The sequence below is a fragment of the Trichosurus vulpecula genome, chromosome X (genome assembly GCF_011100635.1).
Source record: "Trichosurus vulpecula isolate mTriVul1 chromosome X, mTriVul1.pri, whole genome shotgun sequence".
Lineage (NCBI taxonomy): Eukaryota > Metazoa > Chordata > Mammalia > Diprotodontia > Phalangeridae > Trichosurus > Trichosurus vulpecula.
In genome coordinates, this window is record NC_050582.1 from 48,980,188 (window position 1) to 49,004,033 (window position 23,846).

At 39.7% G+C, this 23,846-nt stretch overlaps 1 protein-coding gene across 5 annotated transcripts in view; it reads left to right on the top strand.

The window, feature by feature from the left end:
• The window catches only part of TENM1 (teneurin transmembrane protein 1), a 448,583-nt gene that overhangs the window by 105,759 nt on the left and 318,978 nt on the right, over positions 1-23,846 (top strand). For 3 of the 5 annotated variants that reach the window (XM_036739968.1, XM_036739972.1, XM_036739969.1), the window contains exon 3: positions 16,608-16,624. The exons of the other annotated variants lie outside the window; for them this stretch is intronic. In XM_036739968.1, coding sequence (XP_036595863.1) covers positions 16,608-16,624 — 17 coding nt within the window. The remainder of the gene's footprint in view (positions 1-16,607; positions 16,625-23,846) is intronic. 5 annotated transcript variants of the gene reach the window in all.

The following is a 23,846-nucleotide window of genomic DNA, read 5'->3' on the forward strand; positions in this document are numbered from 1 at the left end:
CAGTGAAGGTCTTTGGAGAGCAGATAATGAAATATAACTCCCTCCTCCTGGCAGAGGGGAGGGACAACTAGGACAAAATGTTCTATGCATTGTCTGATACAGTCACTGTGTAAGATGTTTCTGCTTAAATTATCCCCCTTTGTCACAAGAGAAGGTTCAATCTAGAGGGACAGGAGTTTTTCTTTTTTTTCCTTTCCCAGAAATGATTGTGACATACAGACAAAATATATCAATACAAATCTTTTTTTAAGGGAAAAATGATGCTACTCCACAGCAGGGGCGGTTACTCCCCCAACCTAAGACAGTCTTAATACTCTTCTTTTTTGCTGCATGTAAACAAATGCAGCTAATTATTGCATGTACATATAATGTACATTCATATGTGGATATGTTATAGCTAAAGATGTTATGTCTGAACACAAACTCTGTACACGGTGGGAAGAATTGTCATTTTAAAAATTAGGATCTTTGTATTTGTAAATCATTTATTTTTAGATAGCATAGTCTATTTTAAGGCATCAGTGGCTCTTAATACAATGATGCTATGTTTCCATTTTTATATGTAACTGAGCCTGAGCCCTTGTTATGAAATTCAAGTAAGGATTTACTATTTGGAAATGTTTCATTTACAGTAACAATTATCCTTCTCAATACTGAGTCACTAATTTGCTAATTTGTCTTTGTTAATGGCAATAACTGGTATTGGGGATTTAACTACTAATTCATTGTGTGTGGGGGTGGCACATCGGATAGAGTGCTGGGCCTGGAGTCAGGAAGACTCATCTTCCTGAGTTCAAATCTGACCTCAGACATTTACTAGCTATATGACCCTGGGCAAGTCACTTCACCCTGTTTGTCTCACTTTCCTCATCTGTAAAATGAGCTGGAGAAGCAAATGGCAAACCACTCCAGTATCTTTGCCAAGAAAACCCCAAAGGTGTCACAAAAAGTTGGACATGACTGAAGAATGACTAAATAAAATATGTGTGTATTGTGTACAGATCCATAATTTTACTATATTGAACACTCCAGGAAGAAACTCCCTCTACCAAAGACAATCAGCATTTATTCTGAATTAAGCCTTGGAGAGCTGCCTGGGAGTACTGTGAGGTGAAGTGACTCTGAGTCCACCGCCTTCACAGGCATCAGAGTGGGGATTTGATTCCAAGGCTGCCTCTGTCCATGATTCCATCCTGCCTCTCAGGTTCTGACTTATATAGTAATAAATTAGGGACAGTACAGGACTCACCATTTAACTGTTACATTCAAAATTAGCTTTCTCATTTTCTGCTTCTCAGCTTTTCTCCTGTACCTGTTGAGGGACAGGAAAACAACTTGCTTTTACTCATCCAAGCTATTTTTTCTTTGTCTAATTGAGGTTGACCAGTTGGTCTTAAGAGGCTTCTATGTTTCATCTTTTCCAATAACTCCTCTATTTAGACTGTCTGTTTAGCAGAAAGTTATCTGAGAAGAACTCCTTCTTTATACCATTTGGAGGAAATAACTGCATTTGAAAGTAGTTTAGAAGAGAAGCCTTTTGTAGTCTTAGACTTTCACTGAATGACTTAGTATTCTGAAATGATGAGATAAAAGCCCTTTAAAAGCACAACACATTGTAAGTGCGTGAATGTGAAATTCTAAGGTCTGACAATGAGATGCTAGAATGCAGCAACAGAGGTGCCTAATGAAAGCCTCAGCCAAACTCAAACTGAAGGCTTGGTGGGTAGCGGTCAGTTGTAAATGGTAGCTTTTAGGCTCTGTTTCCTCATATATTTAGTAGAATTTCAAATCTTGCTGACAAAATAAGAGCTGACATGTCTCTAGCACTTCCTGGCCATGTGAAGCAGGTTGCACAGATATTTCCTTTTTACAGATAGGGAAGCTGAGGCTTAGGTGACAGTATGTGCCACACAAAATAATTAATAGAGCAAGGACGTGAACAGAAGTACAATATTCAGTTTGCCATCTTAGGAAACAAAAGGAGAGACTAGAGGGGAAAATAATGGTGTTTGTGAAAACATATATCAAAGAAAAGTGAAATAACGTCTTTCTATCCACCCTCAAAAAAACAAGGAAAAAAGACTAGGCTAGCCACAGTGGGCCTCTTCCTCATAGAACGTATCATTTACTGCTCCTGGATTACTAAAGCCAGACTTTCGTGGGACAGGAGTAGGGCTTCTCAGAAATGGTGCCAGTGTGAATGTCCTTTAGGATATAGCTCATGCCTAGACTCTCCACATGGCTTTCAGGCTGCCTTTCACACAGTCCACGGGCTGACAATCAGAAGTTGAGGTGGGAGGAAGGAACTGGAAAGAAAGGTGCCACAGACAAATGCTCCCTTATATTGGACTCAGCTCTATCACAACTACCATTATAATAGGGCTGACAGTGGGGTAGTTTTTCTCTAACGTTATTAACTGCCGAGACAAAACTAATTCCAGGTGTTTTACTTCAATTCAACAAAACATTTTAAGTGCCTACCGTGCAGAGCATTGGGGTTAAAAAGAAAAACACAAAACAGTTGTGGTTTGAGGTTCTACTCTTTCCCTGTAGGGTAAAACTTACACTGACTACAGAAATACAAAGGAATTTGAGGCAGGAGAGAGAACTAACAGTCAGGAGATTGGAAATCCCATGGGAGTCAGCCCTTACCTGAGTCTTGAATAATGCTAAGGGTTTAGAGAGATAGTGAAGAGAGAAAATATTCCAGGCCTGGGGTTGTGATCACATTTTGGCTGTAGTGGTAATCAGACCATATAATTCCACAATATATTAGACCTTAGATCAATACCATACTGTTGACCTTAGATATTTCAGCTCCTCCTACCATGGTTCTGCATGGCCATTAGTGTTACATGTAATGAAGTATTTTATACTAAATTGAAATGGAGACTGTGGTTGACTGTACAACATTTTCATTTTAGTGATAGAGTAGCATATTTTATTGAGTGAAATTGCTGATGTTTTCAAGTAAAAGCACTACAGACCCATTTTCAATTGGCAATTTTAGGGGAAAAAATCAGTATTATGTTTCTGTAGTAAGTTACTTTATAAAAAGTATAGTAAAAGACTATCCTTTGGGAAAATTTTTAAATTGGATTGATAAACCATTCCCTCCCTATTTTTGCCTTCTAGTGGAAATTAAGGCAAACAAAAGGATTGAGGTGGTTTTGTTTGGTTTTAGTGGTCTTACGAGAAAAAAGAAAAGGGAAAAAAGAATGAATATATAGTACTAGGAAAGACATGAAGAGTGTAGTGGAACTTAGGATATTATTGGAGTTAGAGAAAAGTATAAAAACATGGAGAGTGGTTGGGAAGGGAGAGGAGTGAGTAACACATGAATTTCACTTTCATCTGAACTGGCCAAAGGAATATTAAACACTCACACTCACTCAAATACACACATAGTTTAGTGTTGTAATACATGAAACTCAGTATGAAAATGGAGTGTGGGTATGGAAAGAGGAGAGAAAGATTATAAGGGAGAATAGAGTCAGGAACTTGACCTATGGGATGCTTAAACTAAGAGAGGATTAAAGGGGAAGAAATGAAGTATATCAATGAGTGATAAGATCTGAGCAAAAGGAAGAGAGGAGGGCCAGTAAAGTGAGTATTTATTATTGTTGTTATATGGTCCAACTCTTCGTGACCACATTTAGGGTTTTCTTGCAAAGATACTAGAAGAAGTTTGCCATTCCTTCTCTAGCTCATTTGTCACATGAGGAACTGAGGCAAATTGGATGAAATGACTTGCCCAGGGTCACACAGCTAGTAAGTGTCTGAGGCTAGATTTGAACTCACAAAGGTGAGTCTTCCTGAATCCCAGCCCAGTGCTCTATCCACTGTACCACCCAGCTGCCCCAAAGTGAATATAAATCACCTCAATTACAAGTCCCTGGTGCTGATCACATTCGCCATCTTTTACTATCTCCTTTGTAAAATAAGTGGCTGGAGGGAGAAAAGAGAGGGAAAATGTAAGAGGATATGATGAAGGTCAATACATAATGAAAGAGCATACTTATAAATATGAATGGAATGAAGTTGGATGGATTACAAGGGAAAATCCAACAATTTGAAGTTTATACAAAATGCTCAAAAACATAATATATACATAGAATTGCAGGAAAATGAGAGTATGGAGCAGAATTTATTATATTTCAAGAGAACTCAAAAGAGCTGGGGTATAGTCATCATGATCTCACATGAGGAAACAAAAATAGACATACATTAAAAGAGATAAACAAGGAAACTTTATTATGTTTTAAGGCACCATAGACAATAATATGAGAACTTGATATAATTGAACCAAATGGCATAGCAGCTAAGTAAAGGAAAAGTTAATCAACATATAGACAGCAACACTATAATTGCTGAAGACTCCATTGTACTTCTTCTAAACTAGATAAATCTAACAAAAAGATAAACAAGAAAGAAGTTAAGGACAGAAATAGAGGATGAGAAGTTATGTATGATAGATCTTTGGCAATTATAGAATAGGAAGAGAAAAGAATATACATACAACTCAGGTATGCATGGTACCTTTACAAATATTGACCATTAGCTAGTGTATAAAAGTCTCATAAACAAACATGAAAATAAAAAATAATAAACACATCCTCAACTCACCACAAAGGACTTTTGAAGAAAGGAATTAAACTTAAATTGAGATCAATAAATTAATCCAAAATAATTGATACACCAAATAATAGAAACATATAAAAGGAAAGTGGGATAAGGAAGACCCCTATGGACAATAATATCAAAAGCACTTTTGTTGTAGTAAAGAACTGGAAATTAAAGGGGTGCTGTCAATTGGGAAATGGCTGAATAAATTATGGTATGTGCATGTAATATAATATTATTGAGCCATAAAAAATGTCAAGCATCAGATTCAGAGAAACCTGGGAAGACTTGGATGAATTGAAGCAGAGTGAGATGAGCAGAACCAAGGAAATAATTAATATAACAATATTGTAAAGAAAAACAACTTTGAAAGACTTAGGAACTTGGATGAATTGCAGTGACTAACCATGAATCCAGAGGACCAATTAAGAAGCACTTTTCCCACCTCTTGACAGCAAGGTTACGTACTAGAGATTCAGAATGAGACATACATGTTTGAATGCGGCCAATGTGTTTTGATTGCCTGTGATAATTTGTTCAAAGGGATAGAGTTGAAGTTGAGAGTATAGTATCAAGGGAAAGAAGAGGGCTTGTTATAGATAGTAAAGCAAACAAAGGGAAGAAAGAAAAGTGTGTTAACAAAGAATTTTAAGAAAATACACAGAAGAGATCAGAGGGAGGTAAACTTAAAAGCTGTTAATAAGATGCATAGTTTCATATACAACCCTTGTTTTCTGGGGTTTTTAATATGGAAATGATCACTTTCGGTGTTTGTTAAATTCAGAATAAAAAAAATAATCTTGGTGGAAGACGGAAAAGGGAAGAGAGAGGATCGGCTCTTCTTTCTTCTATCTACATCATCACCTATGGGAATCATTGGCATTGATTGTTGATTTAATTTAAATTGTTAGGTTTTACATAATGTACATACACAATGAAGGATTTCCTGCTTTATGGTAGTTTGGTATGTGTCTATTTGTCTTTTTATGAAATTTTATTTACCACACATTTCTTAAGCAGCAACTATGATATTATGGTGCTCACGCAAAGTGTTTACAGAAGTGTAAACAAGTTTGAACAGCATGTGGCACTGTAATAACAGTGTCAAATGTGAGCCATGGGTGCTTCATGTGTTAAAGCCGTATCTTCCTCTGAGTATACCATAAAGGGACTTCCAAATCTTTTGAGACGAAGAGTACATCACAAGGACTAGAATGGCATTAACTACTGTGTTGACCTAAATATAATTGCTGTAAATAAGCATGAAATTAACCTTCTCAATCACTGAGCTTATAGCCATTGCCGCACCTCCTACCTCCTCAGTAGGTGTCCAAATAGAGAGTAAATATATGCACACATACACTGACAAATAATTAGGCATGCTCTGAGCTTGTGTTCTCCCATCTCCCACTGCTCAACTCCCATTGCTCTTGACATCCATTTGGAAAATGAATTATGAAAAGAGAAGTAACTACCAAAAATTCTACAGTGAGCACAGTCTTAGGAGACTCTTCACAGAAATTGCATATTCAGAGAAGCTTCAAACTCCAACCACTTCTCTCATCTGCCTTTATCTGGAAGCGAGCTTTGGGACACACATGAGTAGATTTGGTTTTTTCCCTGGGAGCTGGGGAAGGAGTAGAAAAGTGGGATAGATTTTTCAAAACCATGACCATCAGGTTGAGGATGACCTAGATCAGTATGGCTGAGCTGGGCGATGTCTTGAGGAAATCCTGCCTAGGACCTAGTCTCTAATACGCTATGTAGAAAACTTGGAGAAGCAAATTCTGTAGAGAGAGCAGCAAGGTTACACTAGAAGATCCTTTGTAAACCTTGTCTTCTGGTAGTATACCATTTGTCTCCATAATAAATGTTCTCACAGTGCTTTCTGGGAAATCACCCTTAAATGCCTAAGAGATGGTTTTTTGATGTGCTATTTTCAGAAAATAAGGAGAAGTGATGTGAATGGGAAAAGACTTTGTGTTCCTTCTCTCCATAGGGGACCAGAGCTTTGGAGGGCCCCTACTAAGCAAGCTCACAGGGGGGTCTAAGTAATCTGGGAGGTTGGTTTTCTGGGAGTCAGAGAATAGAGAGTTTTTAGGGGTGCCAAAGGCCTTTTCCATCTGTTAATATAACATAGTCTTGTGGTAGAAGCATAGGAATGTAGAGTACTTTGTTCATGAGTTATCTCATCTATAAAATGAGACTGATACTAGATTCACATTGCAGTGAGAAAAAAATGAGGTAATAGAGAAGAGCTTTGGGAACACAAAAGTGGTTTTAAGACTATTTCAAAGATAATGAGGCAGAAATACTATATTTCCAGAGATCCAGATTTGCCCAGACTCCTCAGTGTAGAGTCCTCTCTTAGACCTCGTAAGAAAAAATCCATCCATTTGCAGAACCCTTCAGATTTCAAAATGGATTTCCAATAGCCAATATTTCATTCAGTCCTCATGGCTCCTCCCTCCTCCCATGCTACCAGAAGAGAGATTTTATCTCCATTCCTGAAATTTAAAAAAAAACACAAAACAAAACAAAAGAGAGACTCAGAGGTTAAGCTTCGGGCCCAAGATTACACATGTGTGAGGTTGGCACCCCGTTCCCTCCCCCCAGGACAGTGAACTCTCTGCTGCATTGGTCCAAGGAAGGAGATGGTCCAGTGAAGGAGCTTGCAGAGTACTTGGGGAAACGGAACAGACACCCAAACTGAAGAACTTCTTTGAAAATGTAAATATTGGTGCTCCGATGAATAAAAATGGAAGGGAAGAAAGGCATATTTAAAATTTTGAAACAGTTTCTTTTAAGTTACCCCCAAATCAATGGAAAGTTGGAGAAAGTGTTATTTTGCCTTTATGATATCAAGTAAAATGTGAAATCAAAATATTGTACTTCAAATGTGTAGTACCAAAGACTTGTATCATTCAACTGACAACTCATTTGTACTTATGCTTGAAAGGTGCTCCACCACCAGCCCTAGGCATTTTGTACTAAGGTCAAGGGAAGGAAAATTGGTTTTGAACTTAAGACAATCAATGCTATTCCCCTTGTACTCAGGTTTACCCCGAAGGTTAAATATAAAATATTCCCACAGATATGTAATTTTGGGTAATTTTGCTGGTATTAATTTTTGGACTGTTAAATAATAGTGCCTGAGGGGAAAACACCGTATAAGGTATTAAAATTCAGTAATCAGAATTGTGTGGTATTTATTGACAAATGTGTCCTAGAGGACTTGAATGTTGAATCTGGTTTTGATTGAGATGAGAGAAAGGAGACGCTGGTGGAGAGAAAGCTGTGGGAAAATCTCTGTGCAAAGGGGCAAAAAAAAAGAATGGGTTAGGCAGGTGGATTCAGGAGTGAAGAATAACCCCAGCTAAACCCATTTGGTTCCTAAAGCTGATTATCCAGTCTTTAGATGCTTTTTAAATTGTTTTTTCAATTGAGATTTTTTTTCTCTTCCACTTCCACCCTCTCCCAGTGGGGGGAAAAAAGAAAGAAAAGGAAAGGAAAAAGAGAACGCTTGTAACAAATATATATGGTCAAGCAAAGCAAATTCCCACATTGGCCATGTCCAAAAATTTGTCTCTTGTTCTGCATGTTAACTCTATCACCTCTGTGTCAGAAAACGAGTAGCATTCTTAATCATTGATCCTTTGGGATCATGACTGGTCATTGAATTCTTAAGTCAAAGTTTTCATATTCACAGTGTTGTTAGGGCATAAATTGTTCTACTCAAAAGATTTATTGTTTTGGATAGTCCAAGCCAATATAATAAAAATGAAAATACTCTATAAATTAATTTACTTAGTGTAATAACAATCAAACTACCAAAGGATTACTTTGCAGAGCTAGAGGGGGAAATGAAATTAATTGTTATGAACAAAAGATCTAGAAACTCAAGGAAAATGATAAAAAAAAAAGTGGGGTGGAAGGGAGGACCAGATCTCAAATGATGCTCCAAACAGTAATCATCAAAATGATTTGCTACTGATTAAAAATAGAGAAATCAATCAGTGGAATACATTAGGCATCCAGCATACAGAAGTAAACAAACCTAATAACCTAGCGTTCGATAAATCCAGAGACCTGAGTAACTGAGGGGACTGTGACAGATTTGCTGGTAAAACTGTAAATTAGACTAACAGAAGCTAGGTTTAGCCCAGGACTTCTGAAACTTTTTTTCACTCGAGACCCCCTCTTGAGTTTTGGCAGCATCGTGCATGTGTTGTGCTGAGAACCAAGGCTGCAGTGAAGTTGTGTGATGCAACACGGGGAAGTGCTGCCAGGAACACCTTGGATTCATTACAGGTTTGATTTTTAATTAACCCTAAATGCACATTCAGAAATTTTTACCGTTGCCAAATTTTTCATGACCCCCTATGGGATCGTGACCCACAGCTTAAGAAGCGCTGGTTTAGACCAGCAACTCACAACATATACTAACATAAGCTCCAGATGGATATATGACCTAGATGTAAAACATCACATCATGAACAGTGAAGATGACATTCAACCTTCTAACTAGCAAAGTCAATTTTTTCAATTGTATGATTTACCATCCAAAAAAGGATTATGAGCAATTTTGCCATTATTTTCATATTAATTAGAAAAAATATGGTAGCCTGATAATTTTTTTCCTCCATGGCTCCCTGTGGTTGACCTTACTTGAAAGTCAATTACCAGCATGGGAGATGAGTTTGAATGGAAATCACAGATCAGAGCACTTGGATGTTTTCTTTTGTTATTGTTTTTGTTCAAGTTGAGTTACCTAGAATTTGTACCACCTATTCTTCTGCTGTCTTTTAATTCAAAATCAGATTGAAGCATCAAATAGTTTTACTAGACTGTCTTATTGTGAAAGAATTCTATTTCTTTTTTTTTAATTTAAATTTACTTATTTAACATATTTAGTTTTCAGCATTGATTTTCACAATAGTTTGAATTACAAATTTTCTCCCCATTTCTACACTCCCCCCCACTCCAAGATGGCATATATTCTGGTTGCCCTGTTCCCCAGTCAGCCCTCCCCTCTCATCCCCTTTTCCCTTCCTTTCTTGTAGGGCAAGATAAACTTCTATGCCCCATTGCCTGTGTATCTTATTTTCTAGTTGCATGCAAAAACTTTTTTTTGTTTTTGAACATCTGTTTTTAAAACTTTGAGTTCCAAATTCTCTCCCCTCTTCCCTTCTCACCCACCCTCCCTAAGAAGTCAAGCAATTCAACCTAGGCCACATGTGTATCATTATGTATAACCCTTCCACAATACCCATGTTGTGAAAGACTAACTATATTTTGCTCCTTCCCAACCCATCCCGCTTTATTGAATTTTCTCCCTTGACCCTGTCCCCTTTCCAAAGTGTTTGTTTTTGATTACCTCCACCCCATCTGCCCTCCCCTCCATCATCCCCCCCTTTTATTTTTTTATCTTCCTCCTTCTTCTTTCCTGTGGGGTAAGATACCCAACTGAGTATGTATGGTATTCCCTCCTCAGGCCAAATCTGATGAGCACAAGGTTCACTCATTCCCCCCTCACCTGCCCTCTCCCCTCCTCCCACAGAACTGCTTCCTCTTACCACCTTTATGCAAGATAATCCACCCCATTCTATCTCTCCCTATCTCCCTCTCTCAGTATGTTGCTCTCTCATCCCTTAATTTGATTTTATTTCTTTTAGATATCTTCCCTTCATCTTCAACTCACCCTGTGTCTGCTCTCTCTCTCTTTTATATATACATATATATATGTATATATATACACATACACATAGATATATACATACATACACATTCACTTATATATATATATATATATATGCATATTCCCTTCAGCTACCCTAATACTAAGGTCTCATGAATGATACATGTCATCTTTCCATGTAGGAATGTAAACAAAACAGTTCAACTTTGGTAAGTCCCTTGCAATTTCTGTTTCTTGATTACCTTTTCATGCTTCTCTTGATTCTTGTGTTTGAAAGTCAAATTTTCTATTCAGTTCTGGTCTTTTCACTGAGAAAGCTTGAAAGTCCTCTATTTCATTGAGAATCCATATTTTGCCTTGGAGCATGATACTCAGTTTTGCTGGGTAGGTGATTCTAGGTTTTAATCCTAGCTCCATTGACCTCCAGAATGTCGTATTCCAAGCCCTTCGATCTCTTAATGTAGAAGCTGCCAGGTCTTGGGTTATTCTGATTGGGTTTCCACAATACTCAAATTGTTTCTTTCTGGCTGCTTGCAGTATTTTCTCCTTGATCTGGGAGCTCTGGAATTTGACGACAATATTCCTAGGAGATTTCTTTTTGGAATCTATTTGAGGAGGCGATCAATGGATTCTTTCAATTTCTATTTTGCCCTGTGGCTCTAGAATATCAGGGCAGTTCTCCTTGATAATTTCTTGAAAGATGGTATCTAGGCTCTTTTTTTGATCATGGCTCTCAGGTAGTCCAATAATTTTTAAATTATCTCTCCTGGATCTATTTTCCAGGTCAGTGGTTTTTCCAATGAGATATTTCACATTGTCTTCCATTTTTTCATTCCTTTGGTTCTGTTTTATAATATCTTGATTTCTCATAAAGTCACTAGCTTCCACTTGCTCCAATCTAATTTTTAAAGTAGTATTTTCTTCAGTGGTCTTTTGGACCTCCTTTTCCATTTGGCTAATTCTGCCTTTCAAGGCATTCTTCTCCTCATTGGCTTTTTGGAGCTCTTTTGCCATTTGAGTTAGTCTGTTTTTTAAGGTGTTGTTTTCTTCAGTGTATTTTTCAGTATTTTTTTGGGTCTCCTTTAGCAAGTCATTGACTTGTTTTTCATGGTTTTCTTGCATCCTTCTCATTTCTCTTCCCAATTTTTCCTCTACTTCTCTAACTTGCTTTTCCAAATCCTTTTTGAGCTCTTCCATGGCCTGGGACCAGTTCATGTTTTTCTCGGAGGCTTTTGTTGTAGGCTCTACGATTTTGTTGTTTTCTTTAGGCTGTATGTTTTGGTCTTCTTTGTCACCAAAGAAAGAATCCAAAGTCTGAGACTGAATCTGGGTGTGTTTTCGCTGCCTGGCCATATTCCCAACCAACTAACTTGAGTTGAAAACTTAAGTTTTTCAGTGGTGTATGACTGCTTGTAGACTAACAAGTTCTATGTTCCACGTTTGGGGGGGAGGTGCCAGCTCTGTCACACAAGCACAACTCCTTCCCCAAGAACCCCCAACCCGGACTGGGCTTAGATCTTCAGCAGGCTGTGCACTCCTGCTCTGATCCGCCACTTAATTCCTCCCACCAGGTGGGCCTGGGGCCAGAAGCAGCAGCAGCTGTAGCTGCCCCACCTCCGCTGCCCCCGGGGCTGGAAGCCAAACCGCGATCTCCTTCCACTCCAGCAGCTTTTCCCACTAACCTTCTCCGCTGTCTTTGATGTTTGTGGGTTGAGAAGTCTGGTAACTGCCGCAGCTCACTGATTCAGGGTGCTAGGGCCCCCTCCGACCGTCTCCTGGTCTCGTTGATCCATGCCGCTCAGGCTGGGCTTCTGCTCCACTCCGTTCCCAGCTCCGTGTGGGATAGACCTCACCCACAGACCATCCAGGCTGTCCTGGGCTGGATCCCTGCTTCCCTCTGCTGTTTTGTGGGTTCTGCCATTCTAGAATTGGTTCAGAGCCATTTTTATAGGTTTTTGGAGGGACTCGGTACGGAGCTCACGCTAGTCCCTGCTTTCCCGCTGCCATCTTGGCTCCGCCCCCCAGAATTCTATTTCTAGTGGGCAAATTCGATTATGCTGTCCAAATGAAAGGTACTCTTTTCATTTATGCATATAAAACACTTCAGTCCTAAAAGAGTAGTAATTTTAATCTGAAATATTTCAAAGCAAGCTAAGTTGAGAAATGTAATGTTGGGGAAAAGTTTGAAAAGGTGATTTAATTTTTGTAGGGTTTTGGGGCCATCATCTATAGGGCCAAGTGAATAACATTGGGGTTTGCTCATCAGACTTATTTGCATCCTATTGGATGCAACTCACCACTCGCTCAATTTCTAAAACTCCCTTTTCAAATTATTGTACTCACTAGTTGGTGAAATTCAGAATACCTTAAGACCCTTTCTGGATTTTTTTTTTGTTTAAAGAGTAAAGTCACAGAGCACAGAAAATTTGTATGTAAAGAAAAAAGTGCGGAAAACTTTTGTTAGTGGGAAGCACTGAAAGTACTAGAAGTGTTATAATTATTTTTGACATGACATTAGAAGTAGCAGAGATAAGACTGGGAGAAGAAAGATTCATTCCTGCTAGCTATGCATGTGGCCAAAATGGGCCAGATGGGAAGTGTGGTAAAAAGAAACACTGTAGTAAGGAGAGACAACTAAAGAACAAAAGATTTGAAAACATGAAATGTGCCTCCCAAACTGCCTCTTCTTTGACAAATCGTTGGAAATGTGTATTCCCCCAAACAAAGCAGGGAAAAAAGGAACTTTATTGCTCAAATAAATATGAAACAGTTTTAAGGGACATGAGAGCCATTGTACATCATTACCAGAAGCCATGCAGCCAGAGCGCTGTCCAAATGTTATCAGCATGCTGAACATCTGCAGGAAAGGTATTGGAAATCAAATACATATCATGTTACCCTGTGAACAACTGGTTTTTTAATAGAAAGACTTTCCAATGAAGAAATATAAAGATTTGATCAAAAGCTGTGAAAATAAAGAAGTCCAAGTTAAGACCCCAACTTCTTCATCAAACTCCAAAATACTAGAGATTTACAGAGGAATAAATCTGAAGCATTTTTTTTAGCTGAGTCTCACCTAGGCTGGAAGTGGAATGGCCACTCAGTCATTCAATAAACATTTATGCATCAGACATGTTCTAAGTGCGAGGGATACAAATATAAGTGAAGATATTTCTGGCTGTGAAGGAGTTTACAATCTAAGTGGGGAAGACAACACACAAAAAGAAACTAAAAAGCAGGGAGGTGTGAGGGGAAGGGCCAGGGCAAGGCCAGCAGTGTAACCAATGTGGGGGCATGGGGCAGAAGTCAGACGTGTCCTAGTATAGCCACATGAGAAATGGGAAGTTCTGATCTGGGCTTTCTTCTTACATGGAGATATGGAAGTTCAGAGCTCCACCCTTCGATAAGAGGGGCAGAGCACAGTGATGAGGTAGAGTAGCAAGGTTGATGAGATCTTGTGGGATGATGAGGTTTTCCTTAATGAGCTTCCTGGGGGCATGGTGGAGAAGTCAGAAATGTTTCAGAGTAGTGCAGTGAGGTAAGAAATGAGGCCTGACCCCTATAGGAGCCTTATTCCATCTCCAACCTAGATTGGTTCACCCACCTTTAGGCAATCTTCTTGCTTCCTGTTCCCAGTGCCTCACCACTTTGGTGCTAGCTTTAGTGTGGACACCTGATCAGCTTACCACACTGTAGCTCAGAACTTTGGAGCTCAACTGATCTCCTAGTATCGGGGATTACAGGGCTTTGCCACCATACCCAGAAGAACCTATTTACAGAAACTAGGAATATGAATGTTTGAGGGGTACTATATATCTTTTAAACCCAAGCATATATTAATCTCTACTCCATGTAAAGAGTTATACCAGGTAAGGAGGATACACCAGCAAAAATGAAATAGTCCCATGCCTTCAGGGAGCATATGTTCTACTGGGGCCATATACCATGTACACAGATGAGTGAGTCCAAAGTATGTATGAAAGAAATACAGTTTGGTTGGAGTACAGGGTGAGTGAAGGTGTAGTAAGATAAAATAAGTCTTGAAAATTAAGCTGAAACCAGATATTTTGAGCTGTCCTCACTAGATGTCAGACTGAGAAGTCTGTATTTTATACTAGAGGTATTAGGGAGCCACTGAAGAGTTTTGAGTAGGAAGCAATAGAAACCTGTTTTAGGAATGTTACCATGGCCAGTGTACTGAGGATGATTTAGAAAGGAAAGAGACAAGGAGCAAAGAGACCAATCAGAGGTCTATTGCAGTAGTTGAGGAAAGAAGTAATAAGGACCTGAACTGAAGCGTGGAGGCCATGTGAGTGGAGAAAAGGAGGTTGATTTGAAAGATATTGTGTCAATAGGATTGGCAAGATTGGAAAATTGGTTGGGTATTAGAAATGGGATGAAAGAGAGAAAAGAATCAAGGATAACTGAGGCTGAGAACCGAGGCAACTAGAAGGATGATGAAACATCATCATCAACAAAAGATGGAATTTTGGAGCAGAACACGGTTTGGGAGGAGATAAAAGAGTTCTGCCTTGGACCTCTTGGCTTGAGATGCCTACAGGATGTTCAGATGGGGGTGCCTGGTAGGAAGTTGGAAATATAGGACTGACATTCAGTAGAGAGATTAAGGCTATATGTTGAGATTTAGAAATGATCTTTAATAGGGATAATTGATTCTTGACATAGGCTTTAAGAAAAGCATTGCTGCTGTGTAGGGTCATCAAAAACCGGGGGTAATACAGGTAGGCAACAGTTGCTCAAAGAATGTATTAGTAAGAGAAGCTGCAAGAGAGAAAATTGAGCCTGTTTTTGAGCATAGCTCATTCTTGCAATGAAATTGCTCTGTTTTTGGCGTAAAAGGGGGAAACTGAGACCCAGAGAAATGAGTTATTTGCCCTTGGGGGGTCAATGAAATTACTGAGAGAGTGTGTGTAGATGTGACAGTGCTCAACAGTACTTTGGGAGACCCCTACATTTGAGAACAGGGTGATGATCCTGCCAAGGAAGCTGAGATATGGTCAGACAAGTATGAAGAAAACCAAGAGAAAGCAGTGTCACAAAAGGCAGAAGAAGAGCAAGTATACAATATCCAAACCGGATCAAAAATAGCAGCAAGATGAAGGAAGCCAAAAGATCATTGGATTTAGTGTTTAGGAAACAGTTGGTAACCTTGGGGAGGGGAAGGCAAGGAGGAGAGAAGAAGGGGAGAAATCTTAGTTGCAAGTGAGTAGAAAGGTTGGCAGCCAGAGTAGAAGGGGCTGAGGAGTCATGGTGGGAGATCATGGTGCTTGTCCATGTTTGCAAACCCTGGAGGCCATGTGATGTGATGCAGAGAGCACTGGGTCTGGATTAGATGGAGAGGTTGGATCATGAGTCTGATTTAACTCTTTAAATATATGTGTGTGTGTGTGTGTGTGTATATATATATATATATATGTGTGTGTGTGTGTGTGTGTGTGTGTTTATATGCACAGATGTATGTGTGTGTTTGCATGCATGTATATCTCTCCCTAGAGGGATCAGATCCAGAGAAAAGCCCAGTAAATCCAAACCAAACCACCCAGCAAAGGGAGCACTAAGGACTTATAGTCACATAACCAAGGAGATCAGGATCTCGGCTGACTCCTAAATGAAATCAGGAAGACAGAAGGTTAACAGAGATTTGTCATGCCCATCTGAAGATCAGTTAGGAGGGATAGGGCAAACCTAAAGGCTTGGGCTTACAAGCTGGAGCAGGGTAAGGTATGAATAACGTGAATAACCAGCAGAGGAAAAATTCCTTCAGTACCAAGATGTACCTAGTAAAGTTCTCCCGTGGGTACCTGCCTCCCAGCTTTTGTTGTTGCTATTCAGTCATGTCCAACTCTTCATGACCCCATAGACCCCATGGTTTTCTTAGCAAATATTCTGGAATGGTTTGCCATTTCCTTCTCCAGTGGATCAAGACAAAGAGAGGTAAAGTGATTTACCCAGGGTCACACAAGCCTGAGGCCGGATTTGAACTCAGGTCTTCTTAACTCCAGGCTCAGTGATCTATCCACTTAGCCATCTACCTGCCTCCCAGGTTACTTCTCTTCTGTCTTGGCTACCAAGGTCAAGGTCAACATGAAGAAAATCTGGACATATACAAGTATTCTTTAGAGCCTTTGTCCATCCTTCCCCACTGCATACAGAGCCTCATGTTAAGTAAGCAGTGGATGAGCATGCTAGGTGTAGAGTTCAAAGTAAGATGAGTTCAAATCTGGCCTCAGGATTATTATATGTGTGACCCTGAGCAAGTCATTAGAGCTCTCTCCACTTCAGGTTTTTCATCTGCAAAATGAGTGTTGAGCTCGAGGGGTAAGAGGTCTTTGCAGCTCTAGGTCTATGATTTCCTGAATGGTAGCAGGTGTTTATGCTTCCTTTACCCCTTCTCTGATGCCTCTAAGGAGTCTTGGCTGTCCACTTCTGCTGTTGTTTACCCTCATTATAGTATCATTGGCATGGATTAGCAAAGTCCTGGGCCTCATCTGTCTAAGCTCCAGCTGGAGAACTTCTGCCACCCCGTTCCTGTTTGCTTCTGGTTGTTTTTACCACCATTGCATATGGGGAACTGTTCTGCATTTTTTATAGCTTTGTAGAGTTGCCTGCAGCAGGAAAGTCAAGTGACTTGCCCAGGGTCATGCAACCACTGCCTCAGAGGCAGGATACAATCCCAGTTCTTCCTGATTTAGAAGCCAACTGTCTAACTAGTAAGCCACACCTGGCCTCAGAGCATGTCAAAGAAGTTCAGTGTTTTGGCCATATAGTTAGGCAGCTCATAGAATTATACTTCTTGATGAAGAATGAGTTCACCTAAGGCAGCTTAAAGCCACGAAATCTTATGAAGGCTCATTCAATAAAAAGTAGGCTTGTAGCCTCAAATACTCAGGATGTAAAAGCATTGTCTACTGGCCCTGAAACAAACTAAAGGCACATCACCTTCTCTCATGAGAAACTAAAAAAATCAGTGAACGAACATTCTGTAAGCACCTACTATGTGCCAGGTACTATTGTAATGTTCTGGAGATACAAAAATAATCAAACAGTTTGTGGTCTCAAGAAGCTATTCACATCTCAGGCTAACAGAATATACCCAAAATAGACATGAGTTAGCCTTGGAAAAGACACTGGCAACTGGGAGCACCAGGAAAGACTCATTGAAGGTGGTGTATGAGCTGTCTTGATGGAAAACAAGGGACTGTAAGAGGTAAAGGTTAGAAGGGAAAGCATTCTGTACTTGGGAGACAGACCTTGCGAAAACACTGAGGCAGGAGATGGATCATCCTGTGTGAGGAACAGCAAGTAGGCCAATGTCTCTTGGCCAAAGAACACATAGAAGGGAAGAATGGATAAGAAGACTGGAGGGGTAGGAAGGGCTTGAAATGCCAAACAGAGAAGTTTCTCTTTGGCCCTATGGCAAAAGGCAGCCATTATCTCTTGAATAAGGGCATAATCTTGTCTGTCCTTTACATTAAGAAAATCACTTGGGCAGCTGTGTGGAGGATGAATTAGATCAGGAAGGGAAATAAAAGCTGGGGGATAAATTACAAGACTCTTACAAGTAGTCCAGGTGAGGGGTGATAAGGGGCAAGAGAGTTATCTTGGTGAAATAACTAATATGCAGTTATAAGTGTAACCACTCTTGTGGAAATATTTCTATATACTCTGAATTTTATCGAGTCTTGATCCACAATAAAATGATTTCTCAGTTAAGAATAGCACGTCTTTCCTGTAATGCCTTTTGTTTTCTGTTTCCCATCCACACTGAAGAGCATGTGTGTATGCCTTTGTATGCTTTTTCCTCTCCTTTCATGGGAATGCCCTCCATATACCATTTAAGGAGCTGATTTATGGTTGATTTTGAATCCTCACTAATTGGGACCACACTGAATTGGAATTTGTGACAATTTGGTTAGGATTTGGCTAAGCTGACCTTCAGACTGTGAGTGAAAAAGAAAAGCAGTAAACACAATTTGAAGGGACCTATGTAACCTACTTAAGGGAGCAAATCATTTTCAAGCACTTTAGAAGCACGCTGGTAATGCAAATAATTGATATTTTAATTGGAAGTTGGGTTTTGTCCATTAAAGCGGGTTCTCTAGGGATCTTTGGTGAGCAATTCTTCGTTAGCTCAGCTTGTTAGCTCGTATACTTAAAAGCAACCTGTGTTTTTGTGAGTTGTTATTATTTTTATTTGGAAACTATAATTTGGACTTTTCTCTAATTCAGACTGGCTTTTCCTCAATGAATTTCAGTTAATTAAGTTATGTTATGTTTCTTTTTATCCAATGTGGATATTATTCTGCACTGATAGCAGACTTGTATTCATCTTAGTAAGTGAAGGCCCTTCACTTACCTGGAAGATACCATGTTTTTCTGAATTCTGTCCATATTCCACCCGTTCGTATCACTCTTATATATAGGCCATTGTATTTTGCCATGGACCCTTGAACCATTCACTTTGAAGATGTGCCCAGCACTAGTGGGTGGATAGCTAATACTCAGTTCCGACTATGTGACTGCCCTGAATTTAAAGCAGTCGTGGCATTTTATACTGGGCTTCAAGTCTAGCTCTGGGTGAACTGACCTTGACCTCTTCATCCTCTTGGTTTCTTTTGGAAGTTAATGGGACTTTGGCATGCAGGAGGAGCCATTTTTCATGGCATGAAATATAGGGCCTGTTGCTTTGCTGCATGATGTAGGCTTCTGCCTCAATGAGTCTGTCTCCATTATAGCTCTCCCTGTGCTATGACCGCATGAGCATACAAACATTCCTTTCCAATGTGGGAAAAAATGCTTTAAAAATCCAAGGTATCCATGGGCTTCCACAGTAACATCACATATAATCCAGTGTTTTCAATGGAAACTTTCTCATTTGAGCCTCAGAGAAACCTTGTAAGGTAAGGGATGTTTTGATTTCCATTTTATGGATGAAAATCCAGAGACCCTGAGAAGTGACTTGACCTGCCCAGAGTCTCATGGCTAGTAAGTGTTAGCAGCAGCAGAATTTGAAGCCAGGTCGTCCTGAGGGCCAAGTCTGACACTATTCACAAAGCCAGCCAGATTCATAATCAGAAGATGAATAGTGTGACACAAATGGTTCACGAAAAGGTCACTAGAGTCAGACTGAAGTGCCACTTGTTACCTGAGAGTTTTACTTTCTTGATCTCTAGGATGAGAGCAATAATATCCACCCTTCGTCAGCTCATAATATTGTTGTAAGGATCGAACGACTTAACAAAATCAGTATACTCTGTAAATTGTAAAGTAATATATGAACGAAAGCTACTATTACTTTTATTTCACCAAAATTCAGTTTGTGTTCATGGAATGCTGTCTCATAGGAGGGAAAATCAAGTTGAAATTTCATTAATTGTGCTTTTATTTATACTTCTAATCTAAAGACTAATTAAGGCCTCTTGCCTTAATCAGAGGCATCACCGCATGAAAACATTCACTGTGCCTGGTCTCCCTGGTGTGAAATGCAGGAAGTAGAACATTCAAGCATGTTTCTGGAAATGCAAATAGACTTCCACTTACCAATGTCAGTAACTTACAAGTACAGAACCTCTTAGTTAAACAGTTAGCTTTGAGAATAGAACCATAAAGATAAATTAATGAGATTTCTGAATGAGAGCTTATGGAAATCTGGACATTAACTGACATGGAAGCTTGAGCTTTAAATATGATAAAAGAGGAAGAATCAACATGCTCTTTGATCACCACTGCCATACCCCATTCTTATTCCATCAGTCAGTGACCCCTTGTCCTTTGTGGGCCACTCAGTCCTTCATATCATCTGGAATAGAGCCTTTTCATTCTCCCACTTTTTTCTGTCTCAATCACCCTTTCACATTGGAGAGAGGGAGGGAAATTGCTTTTATTGTTGTTGGGTTTTTTTTGACATCACAGTCTGTTTTGAATTATCCTCCTGTCCCCAACACACACACACACACACACACACACATACCCCTACGTATGTACATCTTGTCTTGTGACTTGAGCAGAAATAACCAATAAAGTGATCTTTGTCTGCCTATGTTTTTAATCAGTCAACAAGCATTTATGGAGAGGCTGTGATGTGCCAGGATAAGCATGAAATAGCCCCTTCCCACAAAGACTTGATGTTCTGTTGGGGGATATTGTATGTGCATATATAAGTATATATAAAATAAATCAAAGATAATGGGGAGGAGGAGGATAATCAGGAAAGACCTCATACAAGATGGACGTGATAACTGGGCTGAGCTTTAAAGGAAACTAGGGGTTCTGAGAGGTGGAGATAAGGAGGGACTCTCTTCCAGGCATGGGCAATAGCCAGTACAAAGACTTGGAAATAAAAGATGGCTTTGACTGGACAGTAGGGTGTGTGAAGGGCCTTGTGTGTGCTAAGCTGGGAAGGCAATAGAAAGCCACCGGAGTTTATCGAGCAGAGCTGTGACATAGTCAGCTCCATGCTATAGGAAAACCACTTTGACAGTTATGTACAGGACAAGTTGGGGAGGGGAGAGATTTGAGGAAGGGAGACCAATTTGGAGGCAGTTGCTGTGATCCAGATGAAAGGTGATGAAGGCCTCACCTAGAGTGATAGCGTCATGAGTAGAAAGAGGGGAATGTTAGCGGTGCTATAGAAGTATGATTGACAAGATTTTACAACTGCATCTGGGGTTGGAGGGGGGAGTAGGGATTGAGGAGCCAATGATTAATCTGTCGTTTCTAATCTGAGTGACTGAAAGGATTATACTGCCCTTGACAGTAATCAGGAAATTCAGAAGAGGGTCAGGGAGCAAAGATAATAATTTCTGTTTTGGACCTGCCAATTTTGAGATGTCTGCAGGGTACTCAATTGGAAATGTCCAGTAGGTAGCTGGAGATGTGCAAACTGAGCTCAGGGGAGAGCCGATAGCTGGATATAGAGATCTGAAGAGATATCAAACCCATTGGAATGGAAGAGGTCATCAGTTGAGAGTATGTAGAGAATAATGCAAAGGCCAGAACAGTCTCAAAAAATATCCACAATTAAAGGGTATTTTGTGTCTTTGAGTTCCTACAGCCCTCCTGTCAAGGGGAGGAAATAGGTTTCATCATCTTCTCTAAGATCGTTATTAAGGTTTTTATTTTTGGTTTTTTAGAGTTTGGCTTCCTTTAAATGACTTTTTCATTTATATTGTTAAGTAATTGTATACATTGTTTATGTTTTCTGCTCCTACTTCACTATGTTCTCCATTAGTTCATACAAATCTGCCCATGGTTGAATTCTTCATGTTTGCTATTTCTAATTGAGTAAAAAGAATCTATTACACTGACCTACCACAATTTGTACAGCTATTCCCCAGTTGATATGAATCCACTGTGTTTCTAGTTCTTTGCTACTATGGACACTATGGTCTGTTTTGGATAGTGCTGAGGTTTTTAAAATCTCCTTGTTTTATGCCCAGTAGTTCTCCTCCCAAGGAGTTCATCCCCAGCATATGTAAATCTCCTCTCCTGAGGCATATGGCAGAGCTGAATGATTGTTATTATTTTTGTGTTCATGTGGGCATCATTTCCATGTTACCCAAAGTACCAAATAAGTTTCTTAAAGCTGTATATGTTCCTGATCCAAGGTATGTTTTGGCTACAGAAGTCCCATCTTCTAGACCTCCTCTGTGAAGCTAACAGTTGCCATCTCCTTCATTCCTTACTCTACTGGCTTCTTCACTATGAGATAAGTGGCTCATCATTGAGGGGTCTCTGGAAGCACTCCCAAGGTCTCCTCTTCTCCTGTAATAGCTCAGTTGTAGGCTTAGGGTAACTATGAGCCCACGCTAGAACGTGCCAAGTATTAGAAATCTCATTTGTTCATAGGAAAGGCTTTCTTTGCAGGATGTTGGTGAAGATTTGAGAATAAGTAAGAGATAGGAAAGTTGTTTTGTTTAATTTAAAGGAACCGCTTTTTGGTGAACTCAAGTTTCCCATTTGTGCATAGACCTATTAGGTAATTGCACCTCACATAGCCTGTCTGTGAACATACAGTGCTATCTCACTGTCACATCCTCTTTTAGGATAGAGAAAGTTTTGCCAAAGCTCACTATAGTGAGACATAAATGACATATATGGGACATAAATGCGATTGGATAATGGCACTGGCTTGGTTGGTATGGCCTACTCTGAGTGGTTGATGGAGAAAATTCTTTACTGTGAATTACATGCCATGGAGGTAAAGGGGGAAAGTAATATTTGAAGGAAAGGAGCCATACCTTCAACTTACAGTGGAGCCTAGATATACTGTGCATTGGACCCAGAAAAGTAAACCTTTAGGGTTCCTGTGTTCTGACAGCTTATGACCTGAAGGACTTGGCCTTGCTCAATGGCAATCCAGCCTCCAAACAGCTCAGGTGTCAGATGCTTGGTCAACGTATAATGTGGCTAGCCTAGGTGGGCTGTTATAACAGGAAGGAAACAGGTCTTTAGTAATCAAGGGTGAGGGAGCATTAGAGGTCAAGGCAAACACAACTAACCATTTGCTTTGATCCTGTGCTTTGTACCTAGTCAGTCAGCTAGCATGAAGGCTTGGTTTTAGAAACCATTTCACTGTGAGTCCTGTGACTAACCTAGTTGAAGGCCAGACCCAAGCTCAGTCTTTAAGAGCATGGTAGGATACTTTCTGGGCCCCCATGTGTGTTCTCAATATTTGTAGCCTTGGAATCCCTAAGTAAACAGAGGATGTGGTAGAGTGGTAAAGGCATTGGATTGGAGTCAGAAGGGCCTGAGTTCAAATCCTGCCCCTGTCATTTGTTATGTGTCTCTCGTCTTGGCAGTTTCCTCAACCGGAAAATGAAGGGGTTGAACTATGTGAACTAAGAGGACCTTCCAGCTCTCAGTCTTTGGATCTTTGGGCTCACTCTGATCCTGCTCTCATACTCAGGGATTGTAATATACACGTTGTTTTACACATAGTCCCTGGTAAAGTTTTTTGCTTGTTTTGGTGGGGAGGGGGGAGTGGATCTGTACCTGTGATTTAATCAGTTTAGAAAACTACAGGTAGATAAGTATATACACACAAACACATAAACACATACACAGATTAATCTAAATGAGTTACTCATTGAATTACTAAATGATTTACTCATTGCAACTTAAAGTCATACAGAGTTTCCTGGGGCAGTGAGAGAGTAAGGGACTTGCCCATAGTCACAGTATGTATTGCAGTGGGACTGAACCTGGGAAGTTTTCTCCACTCCAATGTCAACTCTTAATCTGCACCGCAGTGCTACCTATCCATTTACACATAGTAGGTACTTAATAACTCTTTAGTGAAATGATATTGAATAAAATGTTATTCTTCTAACAATTTGCTTGAGAGTTTTTAACATCTCTAAAGTATCATTGAAAATAATGACCAGAAGTTTAGCAATTTACCAAAATTTTCCCTTTAGGAGGTAGGTAAACTTTATATATTTAAATGTATGTAGTATATATACAGACCTATTCACACATAAGTGTGTGACCTAAAATGAAAAAT